General features: G+C 36.8%; 1 protein-coding gene across 2 annotated transcripts; it reads right to left on the bottom strand.

Annotated features, from left to right (window-relative positions):
- Positions 1–10,613: 10,613 nt before the first annotated feature.
- LOC131158855 (alpha/beta hydrolase domain-containing protein WAV2) lies at positions 10,614–19,040 on the bottom strand. 2 transcript variants are annotated; one of them, XM_058113766.1, is made up of 8 exons: positions 17,722–19,040; positions 16,161–16,196; positions 15,968–16,046; positions 15,775–15,829; positions 15,562–15,678; positions 12,305–12,469; positions 11,541–11,784; positions 10,614–10,914 (listed from the first exon to the last, which is right to left on the bottom strand). In XM_058113766.1, exons 1-8 carry the CDS (start codon positions 17,957–17,959, stop codon positions 10,898–10,900), a joined length of 951 nt encoding a protein of 316 aa, XP_057969749.1. In that variant the 5' UTR covers positions 17,960–19,040; the 3' UTR covers positions 10,614–10,897. The 2 variants fall into 2 exon arrangements, with proteins under 2 accessions (XP_057969749.1, XP_057969748.1); XM_058113765.1 differs by having other exon boundaries at positions 10,614–11,784.
- Positions 19,041–19,045: the final 5 nt, after the last annotated feature.

Genomic DNA, 19,045 nt, shown 5'->3' with positions numbered 1-19,045 from the left:
TAAGTCAACTTGAGTAAAATTCAAATGATATTTTGGAAACAAACTCAAGCTTTAAGAAGTTTAGCATTTAGAAAATGATATATGATTGTGTGCAATAATTAAAGAAAAATTCTACAGCATTTTGTTTGAAAATATGATCAATCCATAATAGCTTGCCAAAATCTAAGCACTTCAAATATATACGCATAACTAGCTCCAAGGAATTTAGAATTTCAAAGCAAATGAGCTAAGCGTAAATACTTAAAGTCTAAGATCAAATTGCATTTGCACACAAGATAATATATAAACGATCATTTCAATTATTTGGGCAAATATCTACAAAAAATTTGGTAGCATGCCAACTGTAAACAGGACATTTCCCAAAATTTACCTGCACAAAAACAATTCTCAAACAAGCAGTATTTCAAGAGTAAGGCATGCGAGAACCTATAATATACCAGCAGGTAATTCTCATCCACTGCATCCGCCATGCAAGAGGCTTTCTATACTAAGCATGCATTTCAACATAATAAACATTTGAGCACAAACACATGCAAAACAAAATACTGCAGATATATATACCATAATCAAAAACACAATCACCATATCATAGTATCTACGTGTGTGTGGTGAATGTGATCATAAAAAGAAACAAATATGGAAGTTGTTTTTAAAATACATACAGACCAAATAAAAGTGTATCTGAATAAAACACAATAGATGATCAAATAAGGAACTGGACCATGATGAAATGGATCCTCATGAAGCACTCCTAGGTCTCCCCGTTGTCATGATCATCATCCTCCTCCTCACCGCTCACCTCCATCTGTTCGTCCTCCCCAATATCCTCGTCATTCATCTCTCACAGCCGCTCACCAAGGATATGGAAGTTAGCCCGCACCTCGGACTGGAATCCGGTGAACTCGCTGTAAAGGGAGTCAAGTCTAGCCTGTCATGAAGACACATGCTCAGTTATGGAGACTCAGAACTCCTGAAACAAGGCAGAGAAATCGGTGATAGCTGTCATGATCTCAGCGCTGGATGGTACATGAGGCAGCTCCTGTGGGACCTCTTGAGCTCCTAGGTCTCTCTCATGTGCAGTGGGAAACCACATGTTGTTTGTGAGCTCCTATCCCATCAAATTTAAGGTGGTGGAATTGAAGACATTAGATGGCCGGACTTTCTTGACGGTGGCAAGTGGTGACCTATTCAACCTTTCCCTAACAAATATCCTAGACAAAATGCCGCCATAGGGTAGAATGATCCTCTTTCCAACAGTTTTTACGAACATCCACCATAGGATCAACCTAGGAAGGTCTAGCTTCTTTCTAGTGAAGAGGCACCACATCACAAAACAGTCCAAGTAGGATACATGGTCCCTCGATCCTGACTTAGGCAAGATGTTATAGGAAATTAGGTGGTGTACCCCCTTTGCTTCTAGAGTCAAGGATCTATAGCTAGGAGTATGGGTCAGATTAGCCACTGGATTTGTCTTGACTAAATTAAAAAATGTACTCACAATGAAGTCCTGCTCGGCTATCCAAGTGGACGAAGAATTGGGGCAGATGAAGTCGCCACGCTGGATCTTAAAGGTCTCTGCCAGGCAGGCATCGTCAAAATGAAGATCCGTCTCGAGCACCCTGGAGTAGTAGCCCTGCCCATCTTGAGTGAGATTGGCATAAAAGAGTCGGATTAGCAGCAGGTACATCCCTCTGGGCTGAAAGGCTATAAACTCATACCATCCTTGATATTGAAACATGTCAAGAACGTTGTTGAAGTAAGTTTGCATGAATTCAATATCAAGAATTTTTCCAAAAATAGGATCTCTGAGGCGAAAAATTTTCTCGTACTTAATTCGCCAATCAGGTGTGGGAAACCACTCGTCTAATGGAACACCCACGGAAACACGTCTCTATTCTCTGGCCATGGAAATAGATCTCAAGAAAGACTGGGCTAGGATGTGAAAGGAAAAACTAAGAAGGCTCTCAAATTAGTGGAAGAAATGAACCAGTTTTCGCGGAGAACCATATATATCAGCGTGGTTCGGGCGCCTGAGCATGATTTCAATCGCCCGAAAAGCTTTAATTATGAGAGCCCACTGAGTCTTTTTGGCAGCCCGAGGATAGGTTCAGTTGGTTGAATTTCAGGAGCCACTTTGTGTTTTCGAGGGTTGGGCGCCTGAATTAATTTTACACTATGTGAACCGAACGCCCGAAGTTCTCTACTCGGTTGCTCGAATATAAGTTCGGGGACCCGAAGAAGTTCGGCAACCTGAGATTATTTGAACTTGAAAGTTCAGCAGCCCGAAGTGTGGTCAACTGCTTGGACAAACTTTAAGTTTGGTCGGCCGAAGTGCAAATGCACTGAGGGGTTTGGTCACCCGAGCTTAGTCCACTTGTTTTTATATTGCTGGATTTTCAAAGCCAAAGATCCTATGGTTTATCTATGATATTTAGTGCGTTGATAGGGCTTCAAGGTGAGCTTAGGATAAGATTTTTGACTTTAATTTCTAAATCTCATAGTTGTACGATTGATAGAGTATGCTTAACGCTAGATGTTCATATTTAAACGAGAGTTAAGCACTTTGAACTTTAAATGCAAGGCAATCATGCCGTGTCCATTTGAAAATGGTTTTCTATTCAAACAGCCAAATATTTATATTCTAACCAACAAGTATCTTCATTTAGTCCAGATTGCTTTTGTAATTGAACTCACAGATTGGCTTGATTCTCCAAAATACTTAATCTGCAATATTTTGAATGATGGATGTACTGAGAGTCTACATTTATCACCCCCCAAGCCACTTCCTAACCCCTTAGAGAAGGCTACCCCCTACAGTTAGTCCTAACTTACTAAGGAAGAGCTGTGTGATCATGTAATTCCTGTGTGAGCAAGTTCTTCCTTAACTTTCAAGGGGTTTTCCTTTTTAACAACCTATACCATCTTTCTTTCTTTTATTTTTGATGAGTTAGGGGTTGATGATTCCTTAATTTTCCATACTTGTTTGGGCTTCACACCTTTTCTTTTAAACGGGCAATCAAATTTTATGTGCCCATTCTTTTTACATAAGATGCATATGGTGTGAATGTATGGACTAGAGGAGGTACTAGCATAGTGTTTCGATTCTTTTACAAAGTACTCTATGTATAAGTTTTTCTTTTTCCTATTTTCAATTCCATTAAAACCTATACCTTCTTTATCTAAGGTCATCCTTTGTGAACCTAAAAGTTGGTCAAAATTTTCTCTACCTCTAGTGAATGTATGGATGATCTTAGATTGATCTTCAATTTTCTTTTCTAGATCATGCATTTTTGAATCTTTCAAGTCTTTGCAAACACTTTGTAATTTAATAATCTTCTTAGTCATATCATTTGCTTTGCATTCAAGTTCTGCAATAAGATCTTTATTATTATCATTTGAAATTTGAGATCTTATTGCTTTCAATTCCTTTTCTAATTTTTCATTCTTGTTTACTAACTCTTTGATTTTAAAAACATTTTTCCTTTCAACAAGAACTTTTGATTCACATTCTTTCTCACATGCCTCATACTTGTTCTTCAAAGTAGTATATCTTTTGTTAGTTTTAACAAGTGACTTATGAATTCTAACATATCAATTTTGCACTTCTTCATAAGTAGGCATGCTCTCACTATCACTACTATCATATGATTCATAATTAGACGCATCATTCATATTAGCACATAAATCATTTTCATAATTATCTACTAAAGCAAAAGGAACCGAGATAACCTCATTATCAGTTAAAGCAGCAAAACATAGGTTACCTCCCTCGAGATCAGTGGAGTCTGAGTCGCACAGAGAGATAACTTCCTTTAGTGTGGACGCGCCATATCTCCTATCAAGTTCATCCTAAATATTCTTAGCACGACTGCACGCTATGACCTCACATAAAACATTAGAATCCAAAGCATGTAGTAAAGTATTCTTGGCATCAAAATTTATCTATACTAAATTCCTATCATGATCATTCATTTCACACTCATATTTAGGAACAATAGTACACCCAATAGATTTCATAGGCACACAATCACCCTGATCAATGACCTTCCAAAATTTCCAATTCAAAGTTTTCACATACACAATCATTCTAAATTTCCATAAAGCATAATCATTACCACAGAATACAGGTAGGTGTGTGACCAGTCTTCCCTCACATGAAGGGGATGCATTAATATGAGCCATCACGATCTATTAACTAAATAACGTCTAAATCTAAGTTATGAGGCTCTAATACCAATTGTTAGCTTTGGTGCAACCCCAAGAGGGGGGGTGAATTGGGTATTTAAAGTTTATCGCCTAGGTCTACTGGTTTTAACAATAGTATAACACAACCTAGGGTCAATCTATGCGATTAACAAATAAACATACACGTGAAGTAAAGAAAGTGCAGAAATATAAAGAACACGCACGATATGTTATCGAGGTTTGGACAAATTGCCTATGTCCCCGCCTTGGCTAACAAGCATAAGGATTACCACTATAATGCTCACTTAGATGGGTGGAGTGGCACCTAATACAACCAGGTCAATTCAAGGGGCTGACCTCAACCGACACGCCTTAACAGGATGGCGCACCTAGCTTTCCTAACCGGGTCTAAGCCAATCCGGAACTATTCCACAAGGCTAGTCTCCCTCTTCAGGCCCGTGCCTGGAATACAACCAATGTGTATAAAAGTTTGCACACAGAAATTTGCTTCTAGATAAGTAGATGTGTGCACCAATATAGATAAATTAATAATGCAAGCACAGACGATATGTAAATATGCTCGGTGCTTTAATGTGTGCTAAACACTCAATTCACGTATAAGATTTCAGTTCAGATATAGAATGTATACCCAAGAAATATTTGAAACACACTATGTGAATAATGCAATATTAGATCAGGGTTTCCAAATATGCTAAGCAAGTTCAAGAAAACAAACTCAACAATATATTCTAATATTCAAAGCACAATAGAGTTGTTTGAATCACTAGCTTGAAAAGGATTTTTGCACACACAAAATCTAGGTTTAGGTAACTTGCAACAACAATGCAAGAACCACAACTTTCAAGGTTGTTCCACACCAAATTTATCAAATGAAATTGGTGGAAGAACCTTAATGCTAAATTCTCTTAGAAAATCGATCAAACAATAATACAAGTGAGTGTTTAAGCTACGGATATTAAACACAATAACCTTGGAAAATACTCACAATGCTTGGAGAAATCAAGAATGAGGAGTATGTGAGTGTTTGGAAGTATTATATGGCTAATAAAGGGTTTTGAAAAATGAGAGAATATTTGCCCTAATCAAGTTTGCTAATCCTTGCTAATTAAGACAAATAAATGAGTATATATAGGCAAGGAGAAATTTTTGATCGTTGGGGATATAATGGGTATAATTATATTTGTTTAAAAGACCATTAAGAATATTAACCATTTTTACCTCATTTAAAAATTCAGTAAAAATTATTTTAATACGCGGGGTTCGGGTGCTCGACCAAAGGTTCAGGTGCCCGAACAGATACAGTTAAAAATACAAATTTTAGCAGTTCGGGTGCCTGAATGATGAGTCAGTCGGCTGAAAACAAAGTCAGTAGCAAATGTTCGATAATTCGGGTGCTCGACTCATAGTTCGGTTAACTGAACCAGGCAGTTCGGTCTCCTGGACCTCCATTTGAACGTAAGCCATCGGTCGCCCGAGTGGTTGAAAAGTGCCCTAACAAGCTTTCAGGTGCCCGAGGAAGGTACGTTCAAAGAGGTTCAGGTGCCCGAAGACCAAGTCAACATGTTGACTGGTTCGGTCACCCGGGCTGCTTTACACGGCAAAGGTTCGATCGCCCGAACCCTCTCAGCTTTTCCCATTAAGTGCATTTTATCCTTATTTTGATTTCCTTGATTAAGATAAGTGATGTAGGAGATATTGTGTCCTTAGTGTCCGTACATAAGGTCCAACTAAGGTTGCTTTGAGCATACCTACCTACCATGCATGATGCAAATTATTACAAGTCATACACGTGCACAGTTCATAATAAATTACATCCCAAAATGAAGAAATAATCAAATGAGTATAAATTACAACACAAAGATCATCATCCTTTGGCATGAACACCGCATGCCATCATGATATGTCTTTTAATCCTGAAGCGTGCACAAGGTGATCATGCATACAATTCTCAGTACAACCATTAGTACCAAAAGTATTTATCATAATCAAAACTAGGTGACCTATAAGGTCAACAAAAACTCTTGGCAAGATTCAAGCAATCAAATCACAATATATAAAATAAATCAAGCACAAGACATAAATAAAGAGTATATGGAGACAAAAGCTTAACACCAGAGATTTAATGTGGTTCGGCACCAAGCCTATGCCCATGCCTTAGCACCAAGTCAAGGATTCCATAATCCACTATGAATACTCCTTTACGAGCGAAGCAAGCCTTACAACTCGGGTACCAAACCCTACACTCGGGAACAAATTCGTACTAGATCACAAAGAGCCTTTGATTCACCAAGAAGCTTCACCAAATAGTTCACAAAGAACCTTTACAACCACGGAGATGATTACAATGGAATGCTCCTTAAATGAGCTGAAATCAATTACAAACAAATCCTTACACTACTCTCTTAAGAAATGATTCAAACAAGATAAATGAGCAATAGAGGATTGAGCACTTGTGATGAATGACTAAAATGCAAAGTGGAAAGTGCTTAGATTATGGATAAAATGATATTTTCACAAATATGATCAACAATGCTCAAAACCATTCTTAAACAAGTCTAAAAGCTTGTATTTGTAAGCAAAAATGGGCTACTAGACGTTTTATGACTGTTTGGGGGGGGGGGGTTATTAAAAAATCTATTTTGAAAACTAGTCATTTTTCGCCCATTGGTGTTTTGTCACTGTCCCAAACCGTTGATGATTTTTCTAGGCTCTTTGAAACCGTTGACGGTTTCCTGCATTCGTCGACGATTACCCAAAATCAGAAAAAGTAATCAACACAAAAGTTGTGGGATTTTTTCTTAATTTTTCATAGACACCAAGATAGCACTTTTTGGAGTTTTCTACCAAACGTTATACCACAAATACCAAAAGGTGTTCAGGACTCGAGGCAGCACTACGTTAATTGACGATTGCTATTTTTTTCCTTGTCAAAAAGCTTTTTTATAAATTAAAACATTCTTGGACAAAAGTATATGAAATATATTAAGTCTAATGAAGAATAAAACTTGTCCAAGTGAGTTTCCACTTAAATATAAGATATCTTGATTTATGAAAACATATTTGAAAGATCATTTGATATCTTATATGCTTAAAATGTCCTTTATAAAAAGTGTTTGATTTCTTTGAAGCTTTAGCACATTAACCATGCTTTGATAAGACCGGGACCAAGTATGAAAATGATTATGAAACCAAGATGTTGAAAACTTGTCCCTTTAGAAAGCAGGATTGAGTTTATGATTGTTTTGGCAAACTCTTTGAATTAATTTTGAAAACCATGAAAGATGAGTTTGTGACTTTAGGTTAAATCCATATAAAGTCAAGCGTCCTAGTATGCACGCATTTACTCAACTCTTGCTCAGAAATCATGAATGAAACAAAATTGCAAGAGTTACAAAAAGTTCCTACCTCACATAACCCATATTACATATAATTCAATATAAAACACCCTTTGGTTGTGTTTGGGTCATTCTGAGTACGTGTCCATTCGGTCTTTCTATTTGAACATCAACTCGGTCCAATCTTTGCCTTTGACTTGGTACTTCAAGTATTTTCCACTTGTACCTGTACTAAACATGATCTGCAAAGATGGAATGCACTAGGAATAACAAGTAGGTTAATATCATCAAAAAACATAAACCATGATAGTGTAGCCAACAAGGCTAACGTTCGTGAAAGTACGTAAATGATCATATCCCGGTGTAATCCATGGACAATCAGAGGAGCAGAACTTGAAGACTTTATTTATTTTTCAATTGTAATAGTAATTAGGATTTATTTATGCATGCAACTCATGATTTTATTTGAAGTTCAAACAAATGACCAAAATTGACCTTAGGAACCACAAACCCTTCATGAAAAGCCTTTTTCCCTTAAAATGATAATCTTTAACAAAAGATTTCAAATTGGTTTTGTAATCAAAACAAGGGCAAAATATCTTTTTTCTTAAGACTCGGTTGACCGACCAACTAAAGACTAAATTAACTCAGTCGACTGACCAATTCATTTGGCCAGATTTGCATAGGCCCAATCGACCGACCATATGCTCAATCGACTGACCTCTTAGGATCAGTCAATCGACCAACTAAAGACTAAATTAACTCAGTCAACCGACCAGTTCATTTGGCTAGATTCGCATAGGCTCAATCGACCGACCATAAGCTCAGTCGACCGACCTCTCAGGGCCAGTCGACTGACCAACTAAAGGCTAAATTAACTCAGTCGACCGACCAGGTTATTTGGCTAGATTTGTATAGGTTCAGTCGACCGACTGCTTAGGTTTAGTCAACTGAACCTCTTAGGAATTTGAAATTCTAGGTAGAAAACAGTCAAAATTTTTGAAATAAAATAATATTTTAATGCCCAACATTCAAATAACGGTCAGATTTTAGTTTTGCCTATAAATATGACCCTAAATCACTTTGAGAATGTTGGGAAAATTATTGGGAGCATACTTGCTCATATTTTTTTATTCCCATCCATTTTTATACCTCATTTATGCTTCAAATTTCTATTTCTCCTACTATTCTTTAAAATTCTTTTTGGAGAAAAATATTTTGGGAGTTTTATTTTATAAAGGCTTGAGCACATATCATCTTCCATGTATATTGAGCTCAATAACTTTTTTTTTTTTTAGGATCAAATTTCTCTCATTCTTTTTACTTGAAAAATATTTTTGGAGAAATTTTCTTTTGAGTTTGTCAAGTAAGACTTGAGCCAATATTTTTACTCATATATTTTGCTTAAATGTCTTCTTGGGTTTATATCTACAAATGTCAATTGTTTTTAAATTATACCCTAATATTCTCCCACTCTTATCTTGAAATATATTTGTTGTAAAATTTCTTTAGGTTATACAAAAGAGAGTATTGAGCATATATCAATTTCATATATGCTTGCTTGAGAGACCTCTCCTTTAAAGGTCAATCATTTTGATAGCAAAACCCTAGTTTACCCCACTTATCTTGAAATATATTTTTGAAGAAAATTGTTGGGTTATTCAAGAGCTTTGAACATATATTTAATTAATATATATTGACTTGAAAAGCTTCTTGAAGAAAAGCCCTCACCATATATATATATATGCTTGGAAGGCTTGTTAATTATTTTTAAAGGTTTTTCTTGAAAAGAAAAATTATTTTCCATACTCTCATTGTTTTTATTGGAAAATATTTTTGAGACGAATCCAATACTCTTTTGAACTTCATTTTTTTTTAAATCATTTGAAAGTGCATTTTAGAACTTCAACTTGTACATCTTTACTAATTGTAGAAGCACTTTATTTGTACGCAAACTTTCACATTTGTGAACCGGTTTGGCTCAAATCCGGTTAAGCGAGCTAAGGAGACTCTCGTAAGGAGGAACCAATTTGGCTCAACCTGGTGAACTGAGCTGGGAAGACGTCGCCCCATAAGTAAAAATCAGTTTGGCTCAGCCTGATGAATTGAGCTGAGGTGACTCTACCTCGTAACAAGAACTGGTTTGGCTTTACCCGTAAGTGAGCAGAGAAAACTCTGCCTCATAAGGAAGATTGTAAACAGCTTCTGCTCTGTTCGTTTAAGTAAACAGATTAGTGAAATCAAGGGACGTATGCAGGATTGACCGAACCTCAATAACAAATCTTATGTCTCTCTCTCTCTCTCTCTCATTTAATTTCTGCACTTTGAAATCTATACGTGTATGCTTGTTCATTTAATGTTATAATTATTTTTACACACATAATTTAAATGAGATATGCTCCTCGAGTGTACGTCTATAGTCATTACTTGAATCATTTTACATACACGCTTATATTTTTGAACGAGATATAATTTGTGGTGAATGATAAAATTAATTTAACAAAAAAGTTTTAAAAACTAATTCACCTCCCCTCTTGGAATCATACTATTCACATCAGTTCTCAACCAAGAATTCAAATTTTGCATGCCTTCTCAAGTAGACCATTGAAAATATAATGGATTGGCGATCCATCCCCACCCCTAACCTATAAGCCCATAGATGTCTGGAAATAATTAATAAAAAGAAAAGACTATAGAACTCATGATGAACTCATCTTACATTTGGAGAAACCATGGATTTAGATTTATATCGAATTTGAATAAAATGTAATTTAAAATTACATTGAAATTTATCTAAATCCATCCAAATTCAAATCTAAAGTCCGAAATTCATGCTCATCAGAGAAAAATAACCATAACCATCTACCAAAGCCTTCACAAGATCCAAAGATTAAATGCAAACTTCTTTTCAGTGCTAGAAAAACCCAAAATTCCAACTTAACAGTGATGAAAAAATTCATTTCAGTGCTGGAAAACCCTAAAACTCCAACTTAACAATGATGAGACATTTACCACAATAAAGCAAAACAAAAATAATCAGTTCCAACACAGCACATCAACTCACAGCATATATTTGCACAAGAAGAATTTCTTATTTCGTACAATGAATTTGATTACCTATTGGGGATGTATTCTCAGCGAGTATACAATAAAGCATTCACACCCTTTTTACGCATCTGCAGTTCATAACCAAAAGGAAAAAATATAACAAAAACAAAACTGAATTGGTGCATTGGCGAGTCCTCGCAGAGAACTTCAATATGCTGCAACTACAGGGGGGGGAAAAAAAGTTTTAAAAAGTTAAAGTACTGTGGTGGACCAATTGACTAAGCCTCAGGAGTCTGAAAGTCTCCCAGTCACCTTGCCTCAAAATCTGCCCAAAAAAAATATGTAGATAGCAGTGAGAACACATGGTTGTTTGTACATGGGTTATAAAAATTGTCGTTGTATGACGACAACAAAGAAAAACTTCTAAGAGGGTTGTGCAGTTCCTTCCCGTAACAAGATAAAATAGGCAAAAACTAAGATAAGTCATAAAAATATATCTGGGAGGAATAAAAAAAGCATGCATTCCAATAATAGAAAGAGTTTCATGGAGAATATATAGCTCTGAATATTAGAAACTTCTTCCAATTAAGATGAACGATGTGAACTTGAACTAGATGTATTGGAAACACAAACAGGCATGACAGAAACTTTGCCCTTAGACTTCTTTTCCAGCAGACACTTCATATCGAACTGCCATTTGAAGAAATAATGAAATGATGCAAACAAAAAAAGCAACTAAAGAACAAAGAGGGGGCCATCTATGTTCAGCATGCAAAAAATTTCGGCCTAAGACTGAGCTATGACAAGCATGAGTAGATGCTGCAAGCATCTCATCATAAATCAGACAATTATAGAAACAAAATTTTGAGAAGAACCTAACTTGGAACAGAAATAAACAAACAAATGTACACTGAGCTATTATGATGGGAAGTCCAATAACCCAAAAATTACCATTCTCATTTTGAGATGCCCTGTTTTCTTTGTTCTCCGGAGCATTTTGCTCAAGGAATTGCTGAATTGTTCTCCAATAGTGATCACCACCGGCCAGCCAAGTGTCCATATGCATGCCAGTTGGAAATTCCACAAATATACATTGCTTGTTCTGTGCAGCTGCTTTAGCATACAACATTTGCATATGGGAAGGGGGAACCATCTCATCTTGCAATCCAGAAAGAAGAAGGATTGGCTGCCTAATCTGTAGCAAGCAAGGTAAATTATGGTGTCACACAATCAACTTCTGAAACCAATATGAACAAAACAGGGGAAAGACAAAGAATACTGCCATAATAAACTGTGTTCCTTGAAAAAGAATCTCAGTGCTTTTAAAGTCCAGTCAGCAGAAAATCAGTAAGCTGGCTCTACCACAAAATTTGAATTAGGATTAACATTCACATCAGTTTATCTAACCAATTTGTTTACAGAAAAGTATGTTTTGAATTAAACATTAATTCATTCAATTTCTATGAACTGAAGTACTAAGTACAAAAGATTCATATAGGACTTAAAATTTGCAACATTTCACACAAATTTTGCACAATGACACTCGTCAAGCATTTTCAATCATGGATCATGATAACTGATATTTAAATGAGTAAAAGAATTGATCAGAAGAACCAAGTTTTGATGACCAACATGTACAACATAGTTCAGTCAAAGTTCCATTGAGACTATAAAAAATTTCTAGGAGTGTAAACAAAAACTTAATAGAGCCCCACCTGGCCAATGACATCAATGGTACTCCAGGGAGAACGGACAAGACAATTAAGAATCCTGAAACCTTTTGCACCACTTCCTCCAATAAACCATTTCAGAAATGGCAGTAGAACTCCAGCCATATCCAGAATGGATGTAAATGTATTCTCCAGTATTAATGCAGCAACCTGCAATGCAGAGACAATAATGACATGCCTAAACAATGATGCAAGAGTGCGTACAAGAGCTCATGCATGTTATTTATTGCAAACCTCCTTTAGATTATAATTTTTAAAAAAATTAAATTCCATCTACATAATAGCACAAAATGAATGGATCAAATGGCAACTCAAAAATAATTGAACAAAGCACTTGATACTAGTGGGATGCAGGAAAACATTCCACAAGTTCAATTCTCAATTCAAATTTAAATAAAACTAAAAAGGGCATTGTCTGTTTGGTTCACAAAGCTCCCGCATATACAGAGTCTATGGAAGGGGTGGACCATGATGAGTACCTTAAATAAAAATATATATAATAAATACTAGAAAAGTAAAATGTCTCTTGCTTGTATGTTACATCATTTACCCCAATTAGAAAGAATTCGACTTCGAATTTTAGAATTTTGAAGGATGAAGAATCCAGCTGATGACTAAGTTTGATGGAGACAAAGTAATGTGTGGGCTTCAAAATGAAATAGGATTGCATAATGGAAGAGCCTGTGAACTCTAGCTGGCAAGGTTACTCGGACAGATGAATTCAACAGGTGGGGTTTCAGCTTCCAATGCAGTGGTTCTTCAATAACAAAAATAACTACGTTGTGGTTTTACCTTATAATACCTCAAAAGTGTGACTATTTTAGGAAAATTGATGTGTCCCAATTCCCAAGCAGTCGCATAAAAACTCAAGTTCCTTTTGGATTTCCTTGTTGATCAATGATAACTGCCACATTGTATTATCATACCATTCTTATGTTTGAGCTTCCAAGGAAGTTGTTATTCAATCGCAATTGTAGCATTTGCAACTACCTCTTCTTGCAGGACTACCACTTCTTGAATGGGTAGAACTAGAAAGAGAGGGCCTCACTTCTAATTCACAATAATTAGGATCAAGGACCGACATAGGGGGTCCTAAGCATAGAATCAAGATTAATCATCCTATAATAAATCTTGTCCAATGACAAGGTGATCTAAGACATCCACAGAAATTCAGAAATCAGAGAGAGAATTATGGTAAAGAATTAGAAAAATGAGGAGAAGAGAAGGAAAATAGGCTGCTGGCAGCAGAGAGATCAGAGGAGAGCGGAACACAACACAACAGAAAGAGAAGGGAAGAAGAAGAAGTAAGGAGGAAAAGAAGGAAGAAGGAAAGGAGAGGGAGAGTGCACAAGTGAGGGACAAAGACAGGGAATTCTTACATAGAAGTACTTATACCCCAACATTACAACTAAAACATATAATTACAAAATAACCCCAATTTATTTAAAATACACAAAATGAACTTAAATTAACTAATTCTAAAATAACCAGAAGTTTCCCAAACTAAATCACAAATGCTAGCTACAATATAAACATCTAAAGTTCTCCATTTGTGGTTCTCCATGTCAAGGTGACTGTAACCACCATTTTTTACCTGTATTTTTTTTAAGCTGTCTGGACGGCCAGTTCAGATTCCGGTTTAGTCCAGCTCAATTGAGCTGGTCCAGTCTGGTCCTTGGAAGAGTTGTGCAAGCACAAAATCAAGCTTAATCATCCTATAATTGACCTCTTCTAGTAACAAGGTAAATGTAGCCACCATTTTATTTCCTATGTTTTTTTTTAGCTGCTTGGATAGCCAGTTCAGAGTTTGTTTCGATTTAGACCAGCTCATTTGAACTGGTTCAGTAGGGTTCTTGGACAAGTTCAATCCGGTTTGACTGGATGTGTCTAATCTGACTTGATTGAACAGGTCGGACCAGATCTTTTACAAGATTCTTTGGGGTATTCTTTAAGTTTTCCTAAAATGATGCCAGAAGAGGGCAGTGTAGCAGTTTTCCTAACCAAGCACAAGAGGGGGCACTATTTCAGCTTCCCACACAATCACAAACTTCATGTTAATGGCGACAACTAGCCAGTGAGAACCACCAGCATTGATAATTGAAAGCTAAAAATCTGTGGGACAAACTCAATGGCAATGCAGTTGGGTTTCATCTTGGTGACTGGTTAGAAAGCTCCCGCAGCAATCGCATGGCATGATGAGATGGAGAAGCCCTGATCATGCACAGAGACATTGCTTGCTCAATCCTGATGCTCAACAACTCAAGAAGTCAAACTCTGCTGTAAAGCTGCATGTGGCCATGGTGAACGAAGCCAGCCGCAAGAAGTGTGGTTCAGGGCGACAAGCTATTGCTAGTTGATAATGAAGATGCTGATTGTGATTAGGGAACCTGAGTAACTGTTTTTTAAATAATATTAATTAATTGTTTTTTTAAATAATAATTAATTAATTATTTTGTTAAATAATAATTATAATAATTATTATTGTCATGTTGTTGTCAAGACAGATAGATCGAGAGGCGAGATGGGAGAGGCAAAGGCCAAGGCAGAGGCACTGCAAGGCGATTTAAGTTAAAATTGTGAATCCTACAAGTTCTTTTTTTTTTTTTTTATCCCTGATAGAAATGAATCCTATAAGTAGAACTCTTAAAGAGCCAAACAGAACACTGTCCAAACACTGCTGCTGCATTGATTTGAGTTAAAATCGTGAACCCTGTCGAATAATGCTGACAAACAAATGTATGGAAAATTCAATTCTCAATTCAAATTTTCAAATATACAGAGTATAAATCTTATACATGGGGCCCTGGAATATAAGGAAACTATTTATAGAAACTAAAATAAACGAAAATAAATTCATAAATAATAATATCCTAGAAAATTGATTCCTAAATAATAATATCATAGAATCTTGAAGATGTGATTAAAAAAAAAAATCAATAATTAAAATAAAATAAAATAGATCTTGCATGCATGCTGCAACATCATGCCAAGAACCATGATATAATTGCAAAGACATATGTTTCATTACCTTTTACTTCTATTTTGCCTTTTCATTCTTATTCTCTTTTCAAAAGATGATGCATTTTAACAGAATAAATGCACAACTGAAATTGAAAATTGAAAAGGACCATTAAATACGCTTAAGCCCCCCCCCCCCCCCAAAAAGGTAGAGAGAGAGAGAGAGATAGAGAGAAGGGGGGGGGGGGACAAAATGATAATTGCAAAATTCAAAGGAGCAATACTTTGTCAGGATTGTTTTTAGCAAGCACAGCTCCAACTGCACCCCCAAGTGATCTTCCAAACACAACTATTCTGGATGTGTCAATGTCAGTTCTTTGAGAGAGATGATCCAAAGCAGCCTAACCAAAATACAAAGAAGGATACCAATTAAGACATTGCTGGAATCAAAAGTAAATGGTAAAAATTAAAACTAACTAATGGACCAGAAAGCAGACCTGGGCATCCTTTGTAAGTCCATGTTGAGAAGGATAGCCATCACTTGCACCATAACTGTTTAGAGTAATGAAGCATGAGAGTCCATCAGTCCATTCATTTAGACAAGCAGCAGGCTAGTTTCAACACAGTTTTGAGATGCAAGTAACATCACGACCCCACTACACACCTTCAAAAGAAACAGTAAATACATACCCTCTGTACGAAAGCATAAAAACATTGCATTGCAGCCTCTGTATCATTATGCGAACCATTTCCAGACGGTGAGCTATATCTGCACATAACTAGTTAAGGAAGCAAAAACTGAACCCAAGAATGAAAAATGAAAACAAGCCAATGCCAGTCAATTAGATAACAATAATGACTGCAGCAGTAATGACCAGGATACTTCCAGCATTTTCTTGGAAAAACAGGATTGTAGGACCTGCACCCAATATAAAAGGCACAACTTTTGTAAGGCTTAAATCCCAGAATTCTAATACTGAAAGCAGCGAAAGAAACATTCATAAGAATTTGAAAATTACACAAGATTGAAGCAACCACTCACTCAGACCAGCTCATTAGCATGTATCATAAATTATAATTTAAAAAAAAAAAAAAAAACTAAGATTTTACAGGAAAGTTCAAGCATAAGAAAGGGTTCCAACTGAAAAGTCAGCTCTCTCACCTTCAGTACAAAAAATTAACTTGATTATAAATAGCCTAATGAAACAAAATGATCTACAAAAACAAGATGAACATTTCAAACCAAAATGCAGCATTGTGATTTGTGATCAGGACATATTAGCACCCTATTCTCCTAAATAAATCGATGGTAAGGTGTTAAGACTGAATTCCAAAAAGCCCAGCCCTAACTCTAGCTCTTTCCAGGTAAACCGAATCAGACCAGCAAATCATACATATTCTAACTATATGGGTCCAATTTACCATTAGAGACTGAACTTTTATCCCATTTCTATTTTGGAGACAGAACTTTCTCTTTTTCAATTGGAGTGTTAAACTTTAAAAATATTGAAATTCTGGGGACCACCATCAGCCCATCACACAAGTAATGAAGACCTGAAGGTAATCTTGTGAGGATCATATCAAGAAGATGCAATTACACCTCAAGCATGCATAAAAAGAAGAGGTGCCCCCCGCCCCCCGCCGGGGGGGGGGGGGGGGGAATGGGGGTGAGAGCAGAGCTTACGACAAGAACAATTTCTAAAAAAGTGAGCTACTTATCCTATCCAAGAAGAATCAATTACAACTCGAACTCGCACAAAGAGAGGTGGGGGGGGGGGGGTGAGAGCAGAGCTTACAACAAGAACAATTTCTAAAAAACTGAGCTACTGATCCTATCCAAGAAGAATCAATTACAACTCGAACTCGCACAAAGAGAGGTGGGGGGGAACCAGCAAAGCCTACAACAGGAGCAATGTCTAAAAGACTGAGAAACTGATCATACACAGTCTAAATAAGAAAAAACAAAGAAAATAATAGTAGCAATTGCATTATCACAGAAAGAAAAAATAAAAATCTACAACAATAACAAACTAAACTCGACAGTCACAGATTTATCGAACAACAGAATGACAGACAGCAAGGCCCGACTCTAACACAACCCCGCCCCACACAAAAAAAAAAAAAAAAAAATCAGAAAACCTAATAAGGGAGCTCATTGTTAAACAACCGGCAACCAATCACACAAACATGTTTTAAATTCGCAAAATCAGAGATCAAACTCGTAGTAATTACAGCACCTAAAAAGAAGAATGAAAAATCTACAAGAGTAAACAGAAACAAGCTCGAAATCGAAAATGAACCGGGCGCAATAATTCGAAACAAGAAGAAGCCCTAACTTCAAAACTGGGTGAAACCCACAAGAAAGAGATCAACCAGAAACCTAATTCTGGAGCACACTGCGGCAGAATTCAAGAGGAGAAGAAGAAGAGGGGCGGGGGAGGTACCACGGGCGCTGGGGAAGAGCTTGATGAACCAGGAGTGGAGGCGGACGCCGTCGGAGGATGTGAGCCAGACGTCTTCGTAGTGGAGGCGGAGGCGGGAGGGGTTGATGGGGTAGGACTTAGTGAGGCCCGGCAGCACCGGAACGTAGACCAGCTTCTCCTGCAGCGCCACCAGCAGCGCCATCCCCGCCACCACTATTCCCCCCACTCCATACAGCACGGCGTTCACGTACGACACCATCCTCTCACTCTAGCTCTTTCTCCCACTCTCCCTCTAATGGGAGGAATTTGGAAATTGGACTCTCACTGGTTCTGGGAAAACGTGGAATGGAATTGGAATGACGGGGACCTTTATTTTTTATTTTTATTTATTTTTTATTTTTTTCCCGTTGGGAGTGAGGGAAATGAGAATGAGAGGAGAGGATCCAGGTCTCGGAAACGGCCAAGGACTCGTCCGCATGTCCCCGATGCGATGAGCTTTCCGACAAACGACGTCGTTTAATTCATCTGAAGATAAAATCAGTCTATTTTATAATTGTCAAAGTCAAAAATGCAAATAAATTCGTTTTAATTTTTAAATGATATTAAAACTTAGATAGAATACACCATAGTAGAAAAACAATTAATTAACAACAATTCAATTAAGCTAGAAAACAATAATAACAGCGTGACCTTAATTTACTTGTCTTTGCACGAAAAAGAAATTGCAAAAAAAAAAATGTATAGTCGCTAGAATGCTTTAAGCTTTTACTTTATATTCTTTCATTCGTTTACTTTTTTCTCTGTTTTTTTTTTTTTTTTTTCCAAAGTCCCCCCCCCCCTTCTCTCTCTCTCTCTCTCTCTCTCTCTCTCTCTCTCTTCCAAATTTCCAAGTGGAGGGGCGACGCATTATTCCAATCATCTACTCTGTCGTTTCTGGGTTTCAAGTTAGGGTTCTTTTATGATCAAAAGTGAACTCCCAACTCATGAAATCCATACGTTATGCCCTACTCTCTCTCTTTTGCTTTCAATTTAATTCATTTCCTAACTAGGAGACTTGCCTTCCAAGCTTCCTTTGTTCAATCTCTATATGATTCCCTAAACACCTGCCATTAATTAAATTCATGATTTTGCGCAGTTGGCAGGGTCTTTTTTTCAATTAAAATTCAAAACTGAAGTGACTCTACAATATGGTGATCAATTGGGAGGTTCCTCTCTTCCTTCTAATTCAGGGTTTTTGCATTTTTCAGCTCTTTCATAATCAAAAGTTACTGGCCTACCTTTTCATCCTCCCAACATTTTTTTCCCCATTTTATGAATTAAAGAATGAAAATCTCAACAATATCAC

Source organism: Malania oleifera, chromosome 6 (assembly GCF_029873635.1).
Source record: "Malania oleifera isolate guangnan ecotype guangnan chromosome 6, ASM2987363v1, whole genome shotgun sequence".
NCBI classification, from domain to species: domain Eukaryota; kingdom Viridiplantae; phylum Streptophyta; class Magnoliopsida; order Santalales; family Ximeniaceae; genus Malania; species Malania oleifera.
The sequence above is the reverse complement of the archived record's forward strand: the minus strand, read 5'-3'. Positions and strand labels throughout refer to the sequence as shown.

What these genes read in the sequence shown, in the direction of transcription:
- LOC131158855 (XM_058113765.1), bottom strand. Translation starts at nt 17,959, where the DNA reads ATGGTGTCGTACGTGAACGCCGTGCTGTATGGAGTGGGGGGAATAGTG. An exon ending in GCTCTTCCCCAGCGCCCGTG is followed by an intron (nt 16,197 to 17,721) that starts GTACCTCCCCCG and finishes TATTGGGTGCAG; the next exon opens with GTCCTACAATCCTGTTTTTC. An exon ending in CTAAAAACAATCCTGACAAA is followed by an intron (nt 12,470 to 15,561) that starts GTATTGCTCCTT and finishes TCTGCATTGCAG; the next exon opens with GTTGCTGCATTAATACTGGA.